The sequence below is a fragment of the Myotis nattereri genome, assembly GCF_964212035.1.
Source record: "Myotis nattereri genome assembly, chromosome: 20".
In the NCBI taxonomy this organism is placed as follows: domain Eukaryota; kingdom Metazoa; phylum Chordata; class Mammalia; order Chiroptera; family Vespertilionidae; genus Myotis; species Myotis nattereri.
In genome coordinates, this window is record NC_138096.1 from 6,168,250 (window position 1) to 6,190,827 (window position 22,578).

The window sequence follows — 22,578 nt, forward strand, 5'->3', positions numbered from 1 at the left end:
ACGTTACTCTTAACATGAGGGATTTGGACACTACTTCTAGTGGATATATAGGGTGCTCATCTATATATTATTCCTAAATTTAGAATTGATGTAATCTAGTTTCATGGCTCCCAGCTATTGTAGAATTTAGTGTAGTGGATGTAGCAGGAAGTATAGCAGCTTTGGGTGCAGGTAGGTCTGGCATTTACTTGTATGGTATCGTGGACGTGTTGCTTAACCCAAATTTAAACTTCCCTGCAGCCCTGACTGGTTTGGCTCAGTGGATAGAGCGTCGGCCTATGGACTGAAGGGTCCCAGGTTTGATTCTGGTCAAGGGCGTGTACCTTGGTTGCAGGCACATCCCAGTTGGGGTTGTACAGGAGGCAGCTGATCGATGATTCTCTCATCGATGTTTCTGACTCTCCATCCTTCTCCCTTCCTCTCTGTAAAAAAAAAATCAATAAAATATATATTTTAAAAACTTCCCTGCAGAGAAAAACCAACTTCATAGAGCAGCTGTGAGGACTCAGGTCACATGTAAAGCCCCACGCAACTGCTGCAAGAGGAGGCAGCTAGCTGTTCCCATGGCACTTTGGGAAGCGGAGCTCCACAACCCTTTGCGCACGAAATACAAAGGCAAACAGGCAGCGCTGGTAACAACACCTTTATTTCCGTACCCGGTTGTGTGACTGGGAGGTGTTTTTCACTTTCCAATGATTGAATTCGGTTATAACAATGAAAATTCCAGAAGGTAAACGGGTCATTTATTGCTGCTCACGAGCATAAGTAAACAGACATGGTACCACATGAAGGAGTTTCGAACACGTCTAGACTCTCGGTCTGAGTTTTGAATATGGACCGCTAAACTTTGGCCGTGGACCTAACAGATTACCAGGATGCTTCTAAACCCCATCAATTCTCTTCAGACACAACAGGAAAAGCTAGGATTTATTTTTATTTTTTTGATTTCAGAAATTGAACAGGTTTTTAGGGAGCTGACGAAGGCCAACAAGACTTGAGCCTATCATATTTATCATGATTATACGTATATTGCTATTAAAAATAAAATCAGGGTACACAGCAACCAACTAATTGCTAGTTTCATTTTGTAGATCACTTTAGCATCTTTGAAAAATAATTCGCTTTAGAATGACAGGCTATAGGATTTTGTTACATTTAAGTGGTTTTAACTTACTAATCTTTTGTGGACTAGTTAATTCAGAGAGATCCCAAGCCAAAGAATTGGATGGCATATCGAATTGGATTTTATACTAGAAACAGCTGTTTGCAAGAGGCTGCATTACATAGGACCTTTCCTTTCAGAATGTCTTTTATTCCTGGCTTCAAATCTTACTATCAGCATATGACACTTGTAGACGGTTTGATTAAGTGTTAACAAACTGGTACTCATGGCCTAGAGCAGGATATAAAAACGTGCTGATCACCAAGTATGAGATTTTACATTACATTAAATTAAAATTATACACTGGTGGACACTGACAAGATAGGGAGTTCCTAGATCCTAGAAAATATTATGGCTAAGGAAATAGAGAACTCAAAAAAAGGAATCACGTCCAAGAAACTGATTCAGTATAGTAAAATAGAACTGAGTGCCCTGTCTTAAGAAAAAGTTTATTAATAATAAGGGACAACTGGGACATCATACATCATTTCTTTGGAGCTTAAAGTGCCGGCTATGAAATGGCATAGAAAATAATGCATAAAATAGTGCAATCTTAAGGTGCCATTGTTTTTATTATACATAGCCTATGTCTACATGTCCATTTTCTCTCAAAACTCCAGCTGCCGTGACACCTTTTAGCTTATTTATTTAGGCATCATTTATACCTTTACCCACCTTTGGGGCTACATAGAATATCTTAACATTTTAACAAGTAGAATAGAGCGTACATCTCGGAACTACTAAACAGAGATTAAGGCAAGCCCCTATAAAGTTCAACACTCCAGAAAACATGGTTTACAAAAAGAAGTTGCTTCCAAAACCAGTGGCTTCAGACTGCATGGCACCCCAGTCGTTTTTAAAGCACGATTACTCTGAATACACTCGTGTTTGCCCAAAAGAGCAGCTTAAAAAAACAGCAGGTTCTCTAACCTCAGGTTCCGAAAGAACTCGTGTTTCAGCCCATGTCCATGTAGGAGATAAGCCAAGGACCCTGTGGGGGGCAGTCTGCTTTTTCTCTTCTAGATGCCTTTTCACCTTGGATCTGTCTGGACTCTTGTACCATAATCACCTTGTAAGTGGGAATGACCCATTAAAATAGAGACATCTCCTCTGAAAACCAGCCAAGGGAGATGACAAGAATAGTTCATGAAATGTTGTTCTAGGACATTAACATTGTGGCATTTACATCATAGACGTAGGATCCAGGCAGGATGGTTCTCTCTCTGAGAGGCTAGTTTACAATTTACCTACAACGTACGTCAGTTTAAGCTGATCAAAAGGATTTGTGATTTGTTGAACCTTAAATACCATTATGCTATCCAAAAGCAAGTATAAAAACTACCAAATCGGTCAAGACAATACCATAACATGTTTTAACTAGATGTCCTAAGTAAGATTTAAGACTTAAACAAACAACAGAACTGTAGTGTTTTATTCTCCGACTGTTATGGAACATTCATGCATTAACAACTGCAACTCATTAATCTTACGGACAGGTGATTACAAGTGTACACTGTAGAAATTTGGATTTCAAAACAAAATCTACCTTCTAATGTGTAAAAGCTTGTAATGAAAGCCAAATACTCGTGTTCCCTAATGGAAGACTACAGATACATTTAGGGTATCTAGATAGTTTCTAAAGAATCCCAGGCAACTTGAGAGAATTCATTAACAACTATTAAAGAAACCATCTGAGGTTATATCCCTTTGATGCATAAGAATCATACTTTGTAAACCTGTAAACATGTACTTTGTTACTTAAAAAAGTCTTCCTATTACCAGGAAAGCAGACTGCTAAAGGCCATGAATATTCCAGTAGGCCTCTTCCAAAGTTATGACAATATGGCTAAATCCTATGATTACAAAAAATGAGACTTGCTGAGGAAATGAGTTCCAGACAGGGACTTTTACGGATGACCTTGGCTGACAAACCTTTTCTGGAAATTGTTTATTTTAAAATTACCTTCCCAACAAACCATGAAACACTTGGAAGTTATTTTATGGTTTTTTCATTGAAAACATACTACATTGTAAATGGAGTTTCAGAGTTAGACATAGAATTGATCAAAATCTAAGGACAATGTTATGTAAGGACAATATAAAAAATGGGTCAGAAAAAATTCCATTTGGTGAGGTTAATCTGAAGAATGCAGAACCATGTCATGTTGGACGGATAAAAAAAGGTGACAACTTTGTGCTTTTATTCAACTAAGGTACTTACCAAAACCTTAGGTTTTATACAGGTACTAATTCCCACCTGGAAAGGGACAGTTTTCTACATTACACCTAAATTTATTTTAAATAACTGAAGCCCAGGGCAACAGTTGTTTAAAACAACAGTCAAATAATGACATAACTTAGTACATTAAAATAAAACTAGAACAGTAACATCTGAATGTCTCAAAAATATACAGCTGGGGAAATAACCACTGTGCACGATTTGGAGGCTGTTAAAGTGGCCGCTTAGAAGGCTGACAGTGCAAGACATGCTTTTCCAGTTACAAGCTCAACACAGGAGTGCAAAAATTAAAGCTTCTGTTTAAAGTTGAGGACAAGGAAAGCTTGAAATTAATATTTAAAAGCTTCCCTCCGGTTATCCCCCCAGAAATGAAATGATCAAAATGCTTTTTCGTAGTACAGTGTTCTTCAGTGAACTTTCTTTCAATGGCAAAACTGCATCCCACAGGTTGGGTCCCCTTCTCACCCCACTGGTCATCACACTTGATCCAGGAGCACACACAGTGGTGAGTAAGGAAAGTACTAGTAACCAGAGGTCTGATATCGATAGAGAGAGCCTTGGATTTGGGGTCCTGCCTTAGCCAGTGTACCTGGACCCTACAGAGAACAGATAAAGCAATGGGCTTTAATGCTCCATTGTTCCTGTAAAACTGGAGGACAAATGGACTCACGACCCCCTCCCCCAAAGGCCAGCTGTTGTGGTGGACGATGTTAAGTGCTTAAATTAACTCAGCCGCTGCTCTAACAAGTGGAGAAGTATAGAGGTTCAAGATCAATACCAGTGCAAGAGCTTTTTAAGTGAGTTGCCTAGGCAATGCATGCATCCATCCATGCAAACGTACGACGTGGCCCCAAAGAGAACTGAAAACATGATATAACTGCATAAATCCCTTGCCAGTAGTTTATAAAAATATATAGTCAATACTGTAGAGGCCCCTTCTACAGTCAATACTATGGAAGTCCGTTTTAGTTACCCATTACTTCAATACCAAAAAGCATTTACTACTTTTCAGACATTCCAGACAAAGGTCACTTATAACAAAAAGTCAACTTTTTTTTTTTTAAACAAGATACTGTCCATTTAAAAAGTAGGTCTTTTCTTTCAAGTGAACAGGACATTTTCTGTATTAAACTTCTAGTCTGTCAAGACTGGTTTAAGATCCTTAAGTAATGTGCATATATGCAGAAACAAACTTACTTTAAACATGAGCTGCACAGAAAAAAAGTTAACTCCTCAAAACATGATAGAATAGGTCTGGTTAGTACAAATCTATTGCAAAGTAAAAAGGTTCTGTGCGTCAGTTCGACCAGGAGAAGCGGGGAAAGAATGTCCCAATCACGAGAGTTCAAGTTGCAGTTGTGTTCTGAGCGCCTAGAAGCCTCGGGGACGCCACGTTGCTCACGGAGTCCTGATATGCATGACTGCTCAAGCGACTAAGCCAGGCCTCCCTCTGGAGCCCAGAGCTGTTTGCATTCACTTTCTGCTCCGGAGACGTTTGGACTTCCTAAGGGAGTCTATGGCTTCTGCTGCCTTTTTCCGTTTCCGGGGAGCCTCTTCACTCTGCCCAGACCCTGAGGGGTTTCCTACTGCGCTTTCCATGACTTCCCGCAGTTTGCGCTCCAGCTCCGCCAGCCGTGCGTTCTGTTCGCCTATGATCTGGGTCTGCTCTAGCAGTTTCTGGTCCTGGTCCTGCAGCTGTTTCTGCTGCTCTTGCACTTTGGTGCGGAGCTCAGAAATCTCACGCCTGAGAACAGTCACACCAGCACCATTTGTCTTAACCTGCTGCTGGAGTTTGGTCACCTCTTGCCTGGAAGGGTTTTGCTTGGAGAGGAGCTGCATTGTTGTTAGGGCCGCAGAAGGTCCTGGAACTGTGGGAAAATAGTTTAAAACAGCCATTAGTCACTTAAAATGTCACTCTACCAGTAATACTTCATTAATTAAGCTTATTTTGAAATGGAATGTCCTTCTGCCACTTCTGATCATTTCTTCTCTGCAGTCTACTTTGTCTACTGGATTACTCCACTCAGACACCTGGTTTTAACTACAAATGAGTCTGAATTCTGATTCTCGTGTTCACGTGGCAAAGTGTGGACTGCCAGCATGGAGGAGGACATTTAATGGCATAAACTTGGATTTAAAATACTGTAAATCACTTTTGGACCTACTAAGAAAATAACATTTCTATCTTATTTTACCGAGACCAACATAAACATTGGAGTCAGACGTAGACCTATCATGTTCTTAAATTCTCGCTGCACTTAGTTACATACAAAAGCCCCAACTTTAAGGACAAATGGACACCGCTCCTGATGATCATGGAGACTTTCTGACACGTGCAGGAAGGCTCTGGAACTGTTGTTAGGAATAATACAATGTCACATGGACATAAAAATCACTATTTTAAACTAATAACCTATTTTAAAAAACAACAACAACCACCTTTTCTCCTGAAGGTTTTCTAAAAGGACCAGAGGGATCCGTTCATGCCCTAACCCCATGCTAATTTTCTCCTTGTCCATTTAAATACCAGAATCTTGCCAAAACCGGTTTGGCTCAGTAGATAGAGCGTCGGCCTGCGGACTGAAAGGTCCCAGGTTCGATTCCGGTCAAGGGCATGTACCTGGGTTGCGGGCACATCCCCAGTAGGAGATGTGCAGGAGGCAGCTGATCGGTGTTTCTCTCTCATCGATGTTTCTAACTCTCTCTCTCCCTTCCTCTCTGTAAAAAATCAATAAAAAATATATTTAAATACCAGAATCTTTTCCTTCTCTCTCTGTTTATCCAATTTCCACTAATCCATCAGCACTCAGGTCAATTTTACCTCTTGTGAAGTCCTATCAGTCCAGCCAACAATTATCTGATCTTCCGTAAGATTCTGTCTCTGCTACTCATTTGGCATTTAAATGGACACTCCTTTAAAATATTTCTGTTGCCTACGATAATTGAACTTCAGGCCTGGATATGTCTTACCTTTTGAAATAGTAAGATCCTTGAGGGCAGACACCACGTACTACACTTCTCTTTAGTCTCCACAGGACACAGTACAGTGCTGTGCGCATAATAAGTACTCAATAAATAACAGGCATATTATGAATGCTGAGATGCCATAGGCTTTATAATTAAATTACAGCGAGGCACTCAGTTACCCCCGCTGAGTAAGTACTCCAGGGAGCTAACTACCCGAACAAAACGTTTTACCAAAGTTTTAAAAAACACATATTTGCAAGGACTGAGACTACCGAGCAATTTAGTCCTTCAGTAGGTAAGGGCACAGATCTCTGGGCTCCAGTGTCCTTCTGTGAAACAGCTACCACAGAAGTGGCGGTGTTCACAACAGCCTACGCACCCTGTCTTTTGAAGTAGCAACCAGACACTCTGGGGGCTAAAATAATTAACTGGATATTTCCAGGAAGAATTTTATCTGGTATTTTTAATTGTTTTAGGATAATGAATATTAACTAGTCAGAAACATCAAAAAATATGCCTACAAGATCTACATATATATACACCTACATATAGTTTTTCACTGAGAAGTCTCACTGTAATAAATCTACTTTCGGTCCATAGGAATGGATATGCATGAAAATTTAGCCACAAGACTGTTCTTTAGAGTGTGGTTTCAGGACTGAAAAACTAGAGACAAGTGTGCGTCCGGCAGTGGATCAGTCATGGAAGGTATGGTCTATAACCAATTTGTCATTAAAAATGATGTTGCAGATCATTTACAGACACAGGAAAGTTCAGATATATGATCAAACAAGTAAAAGAGCAGCTTATCTCATCTACATAGAACATGACACACTGAACATAGTCAAGTCAAGAGGTACCTGGAGGCGAGCCCATGAGTCTCCCAGACACATCTGACCCTGGTAGTTTCCTCTTTAGAATGGGAACAATCTTTTCATCGAAGTACTCCATTGCCATGGAGGAAATGTCCCTCAGCTCCTGAAGCACCTCATGAGCTCGCTGAGGGGCTCTGGTAGAATTGACATATCTCAACACACGGTAAATCTCATCAATAACCTGAAACAATGAGCTCTCATTAGCACTTTCGAGACATATATATGAAAACAGTTAAACAGTGACTGCGTGACTGCAATTCCTGTAAAAATCTGTAGGATGATTTAACTGATGTGCTGGCCATTGATAATATTACCATCTGGAACACACGGCTTTGGCCTTCTTAGAATACTTTATATGTTTCATACTTACATTTAATAAGTACCAGGCACTGTGCTGGGGCTAAAGAATCAGGATGAATATAGCTCCTGCCCTGAAGAAAATCACAGTATAACTGGGAAGACATGTATAAGTAAGTGCCACAAAGAGGGATGTACACATACTAAAAACTAGAAGACTGAACTAAGACATTAAATCCTGTGTGCAAGCAGGGGTTCTGCTAATCCTCCAAACGCACTTCACCCTAGCCCGAATGTGTCTCCTGGGGCCCCAGGAACCCCGCCTGACCGCCTCCTCTCATCTACACTGCCACCGTGCTCTGTCCCTGGAGGTTTTGTTCTCTCAAACTTGCTATGGATTAGAATGAGGTCTCCTCAGATCCCACTTGCTTGCTGTCACCAAAGGGTAGCAAGAGAGCCTTCTTCATTTCATGGTAACTGCGATGGGGAGACATTAGCATACAGGCATAGTATACAGGGAGAAGAAACCAACTTCTGAAAATCCTAATTCTCTTGCTGGAATAGTAACTGAACCCTCTTGGGGCAATTTTACCCTCAGCTGTAATCCCTGGGAGTTTATCCTTCATCCTTCCCATGGCCCCAGCATGGACCTGAAGAAAGTAACTCACATCGCTGAAAACCTCCAGATGGATGACATCTATTCCAATGGGCCTTTACCTCCCCAATTGTGGGTGAATCACGAAATGATTGCCACCAAAATATCTCAAACCACTTCAAATCCCACTCATTCCTCTTGCTGCATTACCTGGCCAGCACCCGACTCTGGAACAATCTCATTATCTACCTTCTCCTTCCGCAGGCTGCTGAGTCCTGATAGGAACCATAAAATCCCACAGGATAAGCAGCACGAGAAGCTCTTTCTACACTTTTCACATAATGCGCCACATGCTGAATCCTGCCCGGGTTTGAGATGATAATAAAATATTAGTTATGAAAAATATTTCTAAGTTTTAAAATCGTATGGAAGAAACCAAATATGGTGACCAGCCATCCCATTTCTGACATTGCAGTTCACTCTATCATGCAAATGTTCAAACTGGCACAGTAATTGCCCTCGCCCGTGCTTCTCTACTCTCTGCTTATATTAAAGAGCTAGAGGCCCAGTGCACGAATTCGTGCACGTGTGGGGTCCGGCCGGCCCTGCCCCAATTGGGCAGAGCCGGCTGGGGGGAGGGGACACGGGAGGTTGGCCAGCCCCGCCCCCAATCGAACTCCCTGTCAAACTCCTGGTTGAGGGGACAATTTGCATATTAGCCTTTTATTATATAGGATGGAGTCCAAAAAAGGTTATCAGAACTCCCTAGAGTGAGCCAAGATGGCTGTCAGGGGCAGCGAGGGGAGGAAAAAGGAGGGACCTAAAAATTCAATATGAGAATAAATTGATTTGATTTTTAAGAATGTCATCACATTAAAATCAAATTTAAAGGATACAAAAATACAACTTTCTGGAAACATAAGTTCATATTAGAGAATACTCTTCAAAATGACCCATTCTCTTCAAAAATCTAGATCAAGAAACAAAGTAGAGAGAACTATTCCACATTAAAGAAGATTAAGAAGTCCATGTATGACCCTGGATTGGATTCTGGTCTGAGAAAATAATAGTTAGGAAGGTATTATTGGGATAAGTGATGAAATCTGAATATGGATTATCAATGAGATATTTAATTGTAATTGTATCAATGTTAAAATCTCCTGATTTGAGATCTGTACTATAGTACAGAGGCCAACTAACCATTCTCTCAAAATGGTTGGCCTCTGCTCACATGTGTGCCGGGAGCCGGTCCATGCTTGCTGTTTCAAGGGACCTGGCATATATGGCATACTGTTCTTAATATGTTTGCTCACCTTGTTGGCACTATGTGTTTTAACCAAGGTCTCTGAGAAAGGTGGTTTCCCCAGGTAGGGATTTTCCCCTGAAGTTAGGGAGGGAATAAAACCTGTTAACTAAGTGCCAGGCGGGTAATTAATCACTTTAACTACGAACAATCATGCTTAAGCTACATAATCTTTACTCCCTGGAATGGAGATAAGAAACGCCCTAACCTTTGGAATAGAGATTGATAGGATTGGAATCAACTGGTATAAATACAGATGTAAGAAGACAGAACTTAGAAGACAGAACCAAGAGAGACAGAACCTAGGCACAGAACCTACACAGAACGTTCTCTAGAGACAGAAGAACTTCGCTGGAGAGAACATGGCAAAAAATCCTGGACAGAAACTGGCCTCAGAACCTAGAGAGAGAACCTAGCGAGAGAACATGGCAAAAGATCCTGGACTGAACCTGACTACAGAAATTGGCAAGAGAACCTGACTAGAACCTGGCTGGAGAACCTAGCAAGGGAACATGGCTACAGAACCTGGCTGGAGATCCTAACCAGAACTTCGCTGGAGATCCAGACCAGAACTTGGCTGGAGATCCTGGCTAGAGGAACCTGGCTAGGCTGCTGATCAACTGAATGCTGTCTCCGTGTCATTCCTTCTTCGCCGACTCCGTCCACACCTTTGGGGACCCCTGGACCCGCTGGGGTTGGACCCAGCTCATGTGTATGTGAACGCTGACACTGACCATAAGCTTACTGTAAAAAGTTTAACTTCTAAATGTCAGAAGATTGGAGAAATGTGTATGGGAATAAGCCAACAATCTGCACCCCCTTAGTTTGGAGAGAAGATGAATGGATATCAATGTAGTGGCGGGGTCAGCAACTAGGTCCCTATCTGACTTGTGCCTGTTTTTGTAAATAAGATGGTACTTTAAAAAACTGATTGATTTCAGAGAGGAAGGGAGAGGGAGAGAGAGAGAAACATCAATGATGAGAAAGAATCATTGATCGGCTGCCTCCTGCATGCCCCACCCTGGGTTCAGGCCCATAATCCAGGCATGTGCCCTTGACTGGATCTGAACCTGGAACCCTTCAGTCTGCAGGCCACTGCTCTACCCGCTGAGCAAAACCAGCTAGGGCTAAGATGGCACTTTTAAGAAACAAAATAATCCAAGCTGAATTAAGTGTGGTAATTAAGACAAAAATTACTATTTTTTAATTGTCCAGTCAAGTTTAGGTTTGCAGGAGAAAAATTAAAATAAGGTCTTGTGAAGAAATGGGTATTAAGGAAAAATGGAATAAAACAGTAAAGCCCACAATGGAGAAATCAGAAAACCTGAGCAGCTTTTGTCACATCACTTACGGTCTCCAGGCGTCAGTTTTCTGACCAATGGAAGAGGAATAATACTGTTATCTGCCTTGCATGGCTGCGATGGAAAGTAATGAGACACTATATATAAATGCTCTGAGAATTACAAAGTATTTCATAAATATAAGATGAGGGCAATGGCAAGAGAAAAAGATAGGTAGCTGCCTATATGATAAAATTAGGCACAAAATTCCTTTTCAACCTCTCCTCTCCTGAGGGCGAGGTCAAGGCTGCAGTTAAGGAGCTGTCCAGAGCAAGTGCCCAAGGGGACCGACTGCATCTTGAAAACTTAAGACATTCTCCATTGCTGCCGGTTTATCCTTTTATTTTGGTACTAGAAGCGAGAGGTCAACTAGTGGTTTCTAAAAAAAATGGATTTGCTCTTATTTGTTTAGACAGTAAAGATCATCATTCCAATCACATGATCCCAATGAATTAGAACAAAGATTAGCAACCTCTATAAAGGCTAGATACTAAATACCTTGGGCTGTGCAGGCCACATGGACTCTGCCTAAACAACTCAACTCTTGTTAGTAACAGCTGACTGAACTGCCTCTGAGGTCATGAAAACGGCAAGATGTTTCTTAAATAGTCATATTCTTAACAATGAGATATACAATAAAAATGAGGCTATAGGGGTAACTAGTTCAATGAACTTCCCAGGAATACTTGAGATAAGGCCTATCAATCAAATCAGGATACAATCTGGCATTAAGAATCAGAATCTAGGCGGGCTGGCGTGGGTCAGTGGTTGAGCATTGACCTATGAACCAGGAGGTCACAGTTCGATTCCTGGTCAGGGCACATGCCCTGGTTGCAGGCTGAATCCCCAGTGAGGGGTGTGTAGGAGGCAGCCAATTCTCTGTCATCATTGATATTTCAATCTCTCTCTCTCCCTTCCTCTCTGAAATCAATAAAAATATATTTTAAAAATATATATACTAGTGTGTTTTGTGTGTGTGTGTGTGTGTGTGTGTGTGTGTATAATCAGAATCTAAAATTTCTAACTGGTCACCCTTTTAGAGTATCCTACAAAAAAGCAATGTAGCCGAAACCGGTTTGGCTCAGTGGATAGAGCGTCGGCCTGTGGACTGAGGGGTCCCAGGTTCGATTCCGGTCAAGGGCATGTACCTGGGTTGCGGGCACATCCCCAGTGGGAGATGTGCGGGAGGCAGCTGATCGATGTTTCTCTCTCATCAGTGTTTCTAACTCTCTATCTCTCTCCCTTCCTCTCTGTAAAAAATCAATTAAAAAAAAAAAAGTTAAAAAAAAAATGAATTCCTAAAAAAAAAGCAATGTAGCTAATATGAGGAAAGTGAGATATACCAAAGAATATTTAAAATAAAATGAAAAGAAACAGAATACGCCCCCAAATAAATACCACATAAAACTGAAAATAGAGAAAGTGCATACAAAATATTGCCAATGTTAATTATCTATGGAAATAACAAAAAACATTCCGATTTTACTAGGTAGTAATTAGTTCTAACCATGTTGATACTTTTGCTAGTGTCAACTAAGTAGCAAAATGACCTTTAATTCCACCTCCACCCTTCCATATAAAAAAAGGATATAGACATACTTCATCTGAATTTACACTCAATTCAAGAAGGATGATACTACTGAAGGTGTGAGTACCATACTGAATACTGGGGCCTTTTAACTTAATAACAGCCAATATGCTAAATATACTTATTTCTGGGTTAAACAGAGCTATTACTTAGCTCTGAGTATATTGCTATATAATTATTCATTCTTTTCAAATCTGGAAGTTTTATAAAGTTGTCTCATGAAACATTTCTCAAATAAAACAAAACCCAGCTTGTCCCTCCTACTCCACACCCCCCCCCCCGACCCCTCCACCCCCCGCTAAATTATAACAATCTTGAAGGCAGGACAATACTTATCTTGTTCACTGCTGCGGTATCTCTGGCATCTTAACAAAAAGTAAAAGTTCAAACGTTTTTTTCTTGACTATGAACTCTTAACAGGCTTCTCTAAAGAACAGCAGGGTTCCTACTGTATATTTCATACTTAACATTTTAAATATAAAGAACACACAAATGACTCAATATTTCTATTAGATACTGTACAGAAAGAAGCTATACAAATCCATCCACAAAAACTCATTCCAGGGAATTAGGAGCAATTCTGACATTTAAAAATCACTGTAACTTTATAATAAAGTTTACATAGTACAATCCAGCTGTTGTAAGTAAGCAATTCTATTTTACCTTTCCTGGGATGAAGCAACAGAGATTGGAATCCACATACTTCATGAAGGTCATATTTAATAGTGAAAGCCTTGTTTCGACGGCAGCAAGGATGTCTGCATGACGAGCTAATGAATGGTTTCTCCTTTCTGACTCTCTCCTATAATTAGAAAAGCAACTTTTAAAGATGCGCTGTGGACTAAAGCGTTAAACAATCAAAACATCTTAATGAAACAACCTAACATTTACATGTCCAATTAGAAATCTACAATGGGATCATAATTCAACTGTAAGGATAAATAAATCATGTCCAGAAATCTTTGCTAACGACTAGCACTTACTGACAAAATACTTAGAAAAAAAAATTATGGGCTTCTTTGGCCTATATCAAGCCTATTGGCTGTTAGAATCAGAGAAATTAGAAAAATAAAAGAATTACACTTGGACATATAGAGACTGTATCTTTTGGCCCATACAATGAACTCATTTAAACTTTTTAAAGTTTTATTAAGAAATAATTCACATATAATAAAAAACACGTTTAAAATGTACAATTGAGTGGTTTGGGTGTATTCAGAGTTGTGGACCCATCGCCACCTCTAATTTTAGACCAATCTCATTACTACAGAAAGCAAGCCCACGCACATTATCAGTCACTCCCATTCCCCAGCCTCCGGCAACCACTAGTCTGCTTTCTGTTTCTATGCATTTGCCTAATCTGGACATTTCAGATAACTGGATTTGTGCAGTATGTGGCATTCGGGGTACATCTGCTCTCATTTAGCACAGTTATGGCCAAATAACATTCTATTACATGTTATATCATTATTTTTGTTATCTATCAGTTGTTGGACTTTTGGGTTGTTTCTACCTTTTGGCTGTTATGAATAATGCTGCTGCGAACATTCATATCTAAGCTTTTGTGTTGATATAGTTTAATTTCTCTTGGTTCTATACCTAGGAGTGAAATTGCTGGGTCAAGTGGTAACACTATGCTTAGCTTTTTGAGGAACAAGCTGCTTTCTAAAATGGCTGCACCATTTTATAATTCCCTCGGTAATTCATGAATGTCCCAGTTTGCCCACACCCTTCCCGCACTGTCTGTCTTTTTTAGTATTTAGCCATCCTACTCAGTGTGAAGTGCTGTCTCAGCGTTTGATTCGCAATGCCCTGGTGACTAAGGGTGCCGAGCATCGTTCCCGGCTGCAGACTTTAGCATGTCTTCTCTGGAGACACGTCTATTCAGATCCTTTGCCCATTTTTAAACTGGCTCGTCCTTTTAGTGTTGAGATCTAAGAGCGTCTCATAAATCTGGACACAAGTCCTTTATTAGCTGCATAAGCTGCACATATTTTCTCCCGAACTGTGGGTTGTCTTTTCACTTTCTTCATGTTGTCCTTTGAGGCGAAGCAGTTTTAAATGGTGATAAAGTCCAGTTTGCCTTTTTCTGCTGCTGCTTGTGCTTTCGGTGTCATACCTAAGAAGCCAGTGCCTAACCCAGGTTCATCTGAGGCTTTACAGCAGAGCACTGACATTTACAGGTATGTGGTGTGACGGAGTCCAACTTCATTCTTTTGTGTGTAGCTACCCAGTCGTCCCAGCATCATTTGTTGAAAACATTCTTCTTTCCCCACTGAACTGTGTTGGCATTCTTGTTAAAAATCAACTGTCAAAATCAGAGGTTTATTTTACGGACTCTCAGTTCTAGTTCACTGATCTCTATGTGTGTCCCAGCGTCAGTACCACATTGTTTTATTACAGCTTTGTAGTAAGTTTTGAAATTGGAAAGTGGTAGCCCTCCAACAACTCTGTTCTTTCTCGATTGTTTTTTATTATTCTAAGTCTTTTGTATTTCCAGAGAAATAGTAAAATCAGCTTACCAATGTTTTCAAAAAGGATCGCTAGGATTTTGTTGGGGATTGCATTACATGTACAAATCAGTTTAGGGGGTATTGCCATCTCAACAATAGAAAACCTTCCAATCCCTCAGCATGGAATGTCTTTCCGTCTAATTCTCTTTAAATTCTTTTAACAATGTCTGGCAGTTTTCAGTGTACAAGTCCTGCATTTGTTTTGTAATATTTATTACTAATGCTCTTGTAAATGGGATTGCCTTCTTAACTTCATTTTTGGATTGTTTATTGCTAGTGTATCCAATTACAGAATTGATTTTTGTATATCAATCTTGTATCCTATATCCCTACCCAACTCATTTATTAGCTCTAATAATTAGTGTATTCCTTATGTATAAGGTTCTATACATACAAGATCATGTCATCTGTGAACAGAGAGAGGAACTCCTTCTTTTCAACGAGAATGTCTTTTATTTCATTTTCTTGCCTAACTGCCCTGGCTAGAACCTCCAGTAAAATGTTGAACAGAAATGACGAGAGGGAGGAAACTATAGTAAAGTATCTCTTATTGAGATCCGGGTTCCCCTTTACTACAAATGACTATTTAACAAATAACACATAATATATTTTAAATACTGATACTAAGAGTAATTCTTTTCTCTCTCTCTCATCACACCCAAGCACAATCAAGAAACACACCAACAAAATCCCCAGTTGTGAAGCATTGCCATTGCTAGCCATGACACACCTTGGGAGCTGTGCTTTGACTTGTTTCTGACACAGATTATGGTACCTCTCCACTTTTAGAAATCCCTGATTCAACATTCTCTGGCAGACCAAATCCATTCTTTTACAAACCTACAGGGAGAGAGGAGGAGAAAGAAGAATTTTAGAAAGTAATAATCAAATTAATGACAGTCATTTAACTTAAGACTCATAACTGAACACTGTAAGTTCTCTGTGCTAGTACTGTTCCCATTTACAGTCTGAATCCTTTGATCATATGTGGGTGAATCCCTCATACTTTGCAATTCTGACAATAATGTATTAAAAATTAATATGTGTAGGCAAGGTACACTTACCTTTTAAAAAATATATATTTTTATTGATTTCAGAGAGGAAGGGAGAGGGAGAGAAACATCAATGAAGAGAGAGAATCATTGATTGGCCGCCTCCCGCAACCTCCCTAGCCCCCACTGGGGATACAGCCTGCAACCGAGCATGCGCCCTGACCAGAAATGGAATCACCATCTCCAGGTCCATAGGTCAAGCGCTCAGCCACTTGACCTTTCTCACCTGTGGGGAGAAAACTGATCTTTTAATTTAGGTATTTGTTAATAGTTCTAAATGTATCCCCACTAATATGGTCAGAAAATGTAGCCCTGAAGATCAATCAAACAATATATTCAAAGGTTTTTAATGGTTTGAAACAAGGGAAATTCTTAGATAAAAATGTATATTCAGCCCTAGCTGGTTTGGCTCAGTGGATAGAGCCTGTGGACTGAAGGGTCCTGGGTTAGATTCCAATCAAGGGCACATGCCTGGGTGGTGGGCTCGATCCCCAGTAGGGGGTATGCAGGAGGCAGCCGATCAACGATTCTCTCTCATCACTGATGTTTCTCTCTCCCTCTCCCTCTCTGAAATCAACAAAAATATATTTAAAAAATATGTATATTCGAGCTAGAGTCCAACCGCTCACAAAGTTTATATGACCTGTAACTGAATGAGAATTCCTACTCATTTCTAGTGATTTGGGTTAACTAGAGACAGTTTCTCTATTCCAGATACTATGATGTCCTCCAAAGTATCTTAACATGTGTAGCAGACTCTCAACCATTTTGAATCTTTAAGGAATATGATGTTTATTTACAGTAAGAGCACGGGATCAAAACACCTGGATTTGAGTCCAGTCTTGATGCTCTCTTGAGCAAGTTAGCTACCATTTGAAACCTGAGCCAGCCACCTGTACAATGTGGATAGTATCTAACTCAGGACATCATGAGGGTTAAATGGAACAATACATGCTAAATCATTTGGTTAACTCTAAAGTGTTACATAAAAACTATGTTCAATAAATTTTAACTTAGTACTAATTTAAAAACTATGCTCTATATACTTAGTTATGTTTCTGAGCTATCTCAGCATCTTTCTTAATGAGACCTAGTACTTAGTATCTGTTTGTTTGTTCTTTGATCCCGGACAGTTTTGCAGTGACTCAGAGTTATCAACCTGAACATTAACTCTCATTGTACAGATGTTGATGGTGACAGATAAATCTAGATCAAGTTCAAGTCAATCAGGCATGGGCTGTCTTATACTTTTCTCTCTCTCATAACACCCAAGGACAAATGTTTGATAAATACTTGCTGAAACTACTGATACAAGTTTGCTTCCTCCTGGGAATACAGGGACAAATAAATTCAAACTGGTTTATGCTAATAAAAGCATTAGTACTCTTAATATTAAATAATAGATACTTCCTAAATCACATGTCAAATGAAAGGTATTAAGGAAAACAGTTCTTTTCATATATATTTTTTGACTATATATGTATTGACTTCAGAGAGGGAGGGAGAAGAAGATAGAACCATCAATGGTGAGAGAGAATCACTGATTGGCTGCCTCCTGCACGTCCCTACTGGGGATCCAGCCCACAACCCAGGCATGTGCCCTGACTGGTAATCAAACCGTGACCTCCTGGTTCACAGGACAATGCTCAACCACTCAGCTACGCTGGCCAGGCTGCACAAGCCTCTTTTTTCAAAAAAATATATTTTTATTGATTTCAGAGAGGAAGGGAGAGGGAGAGAGAGAAACATCAGTGATGAGAGGAATCATTGATTGGCTGCCTCCGGCACTGTGGATCGAGCCTGCACCTGGGCACGCACCCCTGACCAGACCGAACCCGGGACCCTTCAGTCCACAGGCCGATGCTCTATCCACTAAGCCAAACCAGCGAGGGCCAGGAGCCATCCTTTTAAGGTACCTTCTTCAACATTGTAAGAATCCACAGCTCTCAGTTTACCAGGACATACAGTTATATCTGGTCTTTTTTTAATGAAATAATGATGATTAGAGAGAAGTTATTGCTGTTTAACATCCCTACTTGCTTCCCCCACAAGTTGTCAACCCCAGAGGTTCTCAAAAACAGTTTCTTAAATCTGACAAGTCTGTGAAATAAAATGGTAGAAAGTAGGAGGGAGTCTGATCACTAGTCTAGGACATCTAAAACGTCACACATCCAAAACCAATCTCATTTTAATCTAAGTCACCCTTCTGCAGTTACTTTGTTCCACTCTATGGCTGTTGTTTGTTTTTCTGAGAGGAACATTCCTCTACTTTACTCACTGGATAAAACCCCATTAACTTGAAGAAGCCTGTCCTGATAAACCCTCCCGATGCCCCCGACACCCTTGTACGTATCTGCTGTCCTGCACTAAGTGCTCCAGGAACACTGCTTCCGTGAAGAGACTGGACGGCGTTCCTGACTGGACCCCTTCACTCTCAGACTAGAATCTATAGGAAGAAGGAATTAGCCCCCCAATATTACAATCTCTTACTTGAACTTAAGCACCTCCTAATAAAATCAATTACCTGGTGATGAGATTGTAAAGAAAAAAGGAAAAGCAGCAATAAAGAGAGCGTATTCTCTATGACACAGCAAGAGGAGCAGTGGTTCCCAAAGTGTGGTCTAGGGACCCCTGGGCTTCCCAAGATACTTTCATGGGTTTGGGAGGCCAACTATTTGCATAATATTAAGATGTGATCTGCCACATTCACTCTCAATTCTCTCACAACATACAGTGGAGTTTTCCAGAGGCAACACATCTGAGGACACTGTTCTGACAGCTGATATACTGTATATTCTTGTGCTTTCTAGAAATTTCTAAGGTAAGCTCTGAGGGTCCTCAGCAACTTTTAAGATTGTAAAGGTGTCTTGAAACAAAAATGTTGAGAAACACTGATGCAGAGCAAGCGATATGAAGAAGACAGCTTGCCTGGTTAAAAAAAAAAAGTAATGGTTTCTCATTTCCCTTTAAATTTCCTACCCATCAACCCTCTCTATAACTGAAATTTTCTAACATTGGAAGAAAAGATGTGAAAGGAATTACAAATGGGTAACAGATTTAACTAGTTAGAGTGCTCTTGAGAAATATCTTGGGACAAAAGCATGTACTTATGTATTTTGTTATCAACGGAAAAGTTTCATTCCAATTGATAATGTGCAAGACTTCTGAATCCAACCTTCAGGAAAACGTCCATCCTTGGCCACTAATAGGATTCCATTCCATTTACAGGCACTCCACTTGCCGGCCCCCCCCCCCCCCGAATATCTGATAGGATCCCCTAAAACCTCTCAGAAAGCCTCCCCTGCTCCCATCAGTGCTGTCCTCTCCAATGGCTTTACTCTGCTCCCCAACTCCTGGACCTTTGCCTCTAGTTTCAAAAACTCTCATGCCTGTCACAGGGGCCTGGGTGACAGTCTACTGCTGCATCAGCACAAATCTGTCTGATTTACTAGAAAAACAACTCAAAGTACAGGTTTTGTCATTACAAAAGTTGAGTCCAGCCAAATAATTTTAAATACACTAGAGGAATTAAATACTTTAAGTACTTAAAATCCTGTGTAACCAGGATTTCCAAGCTCTGGGTACATTTCTGGAGCAACTCGATGGCAGAAAAACAAACAAAGGACTGAAGAAGGCACTTGGACAGTCCTTTGGAAGTGACTGGACTGGGGAGTCAAATTTCTTAATTCACGGCAGCAGGAGGCAAAGCTTGTGATCAACCTAAGTGCCCAAATCACTGAAAAATGTTACGATAGCAATTTCAACGTAGAGCAAATCTTTTAAAGAAAATATAGAGTCATAAGTGCCTGTTGTGTGCCTGTGCTCTAATCTAGATGCTAACAGAATTAGGACTGAGGTCCTAATCAGCAAGTCAACTGGGAAAGAGGAAAAACAAACCCCTGAACCATACGTCAGCAAGCCAATACGCCCGAGTAGCTGACATTTAGCTTAGGAAACGGATTCCTTCCAACCACATCCAGCCCAATTCCCCTAAAAAAATAACCAAAGGAACTATGTAATCTCGGTGCTTCATAACACCATACGTACTGAAGTTCCTGGATTTGTTGGCAAACCATTCTTCAGGTCCGAATGCCCGCTTACATAGAAGAGGCGAGTGTGGCACCTCCCAGGAACGGGCTGCAGACTGCCAATTTCATGTGAAGGGCGTAATTAAATTTAATGCTGACATCTAGTGGCTAGAAAGAACATCTTGCTTTTCTAACGTTAACCAAATTGTACCCTATGACACCAAACCAAAGAATCTAAAACTAAAGGCATCTCCAACCCCCAAACGATGATGCAGTTAATCCAGTGGTTCTCAACCTGTGGGTCGCGACCCCTTTGGCGGTCGAACGACCCTTTCCCAGGGGTCGCCTAGGACCATCCTGCATATCAGGTATTTACATGACGATTCATCACAGTAGCAACATGACAGTGATGAAGTAGCAACGAAAATAATGTTATGGTTGGGTCACAACATGAGGAACTGAATTTAAAGGGCCAGAAGGTTGAGAACCACTGATTTAATCTAAGACTTATCCATTGATCTCAAGTAAAGAAAGGAGTAAGTTCCCTTTTGCTAAAGCAGAGAAAACACATCTCTGAGAGGTAAAACTGGCTGCAGCATCTTGGGGTGAGGGGCTGGGAGGGTTGGTAAGGAAGGGCTCCGTGTGAAAACAATCTTTGAAACTACAAATCTGTGTCCTTAAAAGGCTAGAAGAACAGATAGATAGCTGCTTAAAGAAGAAGAATGCGACTGAGTATTTCACTCGGAAGAAATGCCACTGGATAAATTGTGGGGTGTGTTTTAACTGTCCCCTAGAATGGGCCGGTTCCTCCCCCCTTTAAAAATATTTTTAATTTTTAAAAAAAGTAAAACAACTAACAAAAGAACAAAAAAAAACCAGTTTTCCCCAACACTCGTAGGAAACAGAACCGTGACCGTCCCAAGCTCTGCAAAGCTACTGTCGGGCTGAAAGGCTCAATTCACATGTCATGTCCGCGCGGACACCATCCTTGACACAAATTGAAGAAATGTTTAAGATTCTACATGGGATTGATTCTGAGGACGGGAGATGTCGAAAAGTCAGGGACAGTCCATTCTGAAACACACTCTCCAACGGAAGAATGTTCCGTCCTGCAGACTGGAATGGACTGCTGTGTTGAGAAAAATGAAACCAGTCATCAGGTTGAATTAATATTAATAAGCTTTGTTGTTGTTTTTAAAAATAAGCGTGATTGCCTTTAAAAAAAAAAAAAGCCATGACAATCCGAAACACACAGATCGATGAGGAAGGAAGCGCAGACACGCGTCTTTGTCCTCGCAGGAACCGGGATGGGGTCCGGTCGCCCCACCATGTCCCCCCCGACGGTGAATCCACGGGAAGGGGGCGCGCGCGGCGGCACCGGGACCTCCCTCCACCCCCGGCCAGACCCCCAGGCACAGCCATCCCTCCCGGAGACCCCGGCTGGACCGACGGGTTGTCGGGGGACCCCTCTCCTAAGGCTGGGGGTCGGCGCGAACCCCTAGTTAGGAAACGAACTGCCAGGGGGACCGGGGTCGAGGGGCTCCGCTGGGGGGGGGGCGGGGTGTCTGCGCGGCCGGCAGGGTCTCCCGGCCCCCGAGCCTCCGCGGGGCGCGGGGAGACCCCCCCCCGGCCCCCCTCCACCTTCTCCAACGAGGGGGGCCGGCGCGTCCCTCTGGCAGGCAGACGACCTGGCTGGGTCGCGGGGTCCCCCAACCCCGGCCGGGCTGGGGGGGGCGGCGTCCCCAGGGCACCCGACCAGCCCCTCGGGCGTCCCCGCTCCCTCCACCTCCCGCCCCGCTTCGGGGTGGGGAGCGAAGGGGCCCCGGAGAGTCGCCCCCAGCCCGGAGCCAGGGCGGCCTCGGGACGAACCCCGCTGACAGGCGCCGAGGGAGAGGGAGGGAGGGAGGGAGAGAGGCTTGGGGGCGGGAGGGCCGCGCTCCGGCCCCGGCTGGGCTCGCGGGGGGCTCCCTCCCCGGGGAACGCGCTCCCCCTCCGTCCCTCCCCAGACCTCGGCCCGGCGGAGGGGCGGCGGGGTCCCGGGGTGGGGGGGCTCACCAGGCGGAGCTGGCTGATCTCGTCGTAGGACATGAAGCTGAGGATGTTCTCGATGGCTACGATGGGCAGCGCCACCAGCGTGTTGTTGTGAGGCAGCTGGTCCGGGGCCAGCGCCGGGGCCGGGGCCGCCTGGGAGCCCGGCGGCGGGGCCTGCGGCGCGGGCGGCGGGGGCAGCCGCTGGGCAGAGCCGATGGCCGAAGAGGGGCCGCTGTCGCCGTAGCCGCCGCCTCCTTCCTCGGCCATCCGCTCCTCCGCCGCCGCCGCCATCTTGGGGGTTTAATTCCTTCCCCCACTGCGAGGGGGATCGGGGGCACTTCCGGTGCGTCACTTCCGCCCCCGGCGCCGCCGGGGAGGGACACCTGGGGAGGGGGCGGGGCCTACGGGTGACGGGGCGGAGCCGGCCGCAAAGCTGTTTGTTAAAGAGCCACGCAGGCCAGAGCCGAGAGCGGGGACCTGTGATGGGAGGTCGGGAGGGCTCCAGGGGAGGGGGACCCCCTCCATGACAGTTCACCCCCCGGCGCAGCTTCCTTAAAGAGCTTCCTGACAGCATGGTAAAACTATGTG

The 22,578-nt window shown here is 42.6% G+C and overlaps 1 protein-coding gene across 1 annotated transcript; it reads right to left on the reverse strand.

The window, feature by feature from the left end:
• Positions 1 to 916: 916 nt before the first annotated feature.
• FBXO28 (F-box protein 28) lies at positions 917 to 22,310 on the reverse strand. Its single transcript, XM_081114365.1, has 5 exons — positions 22,015 to 22,310; positions 15,610 to 15,719; positions 13,030 to 13,168; positions 7,229 to 7,424; positions 917 to 5,269 (listed from the first exon to the last, which is right to left on the reverse strand). The coding sequence occupies exons 1-5, from the start codon at positions 22,279 to 22,281 to the stop codon at positions 4,875 to 4,877; spliced, it is 1,107 nt and encodes a 368-aa protein (XP_080970491.1). The 5' UTR covers positions 22,282 to 22,310; the 3' UTR covers positions 917 to 4,874.
• Positions 22,311 to 22,578: the final 268 nt, after the last annotated feature.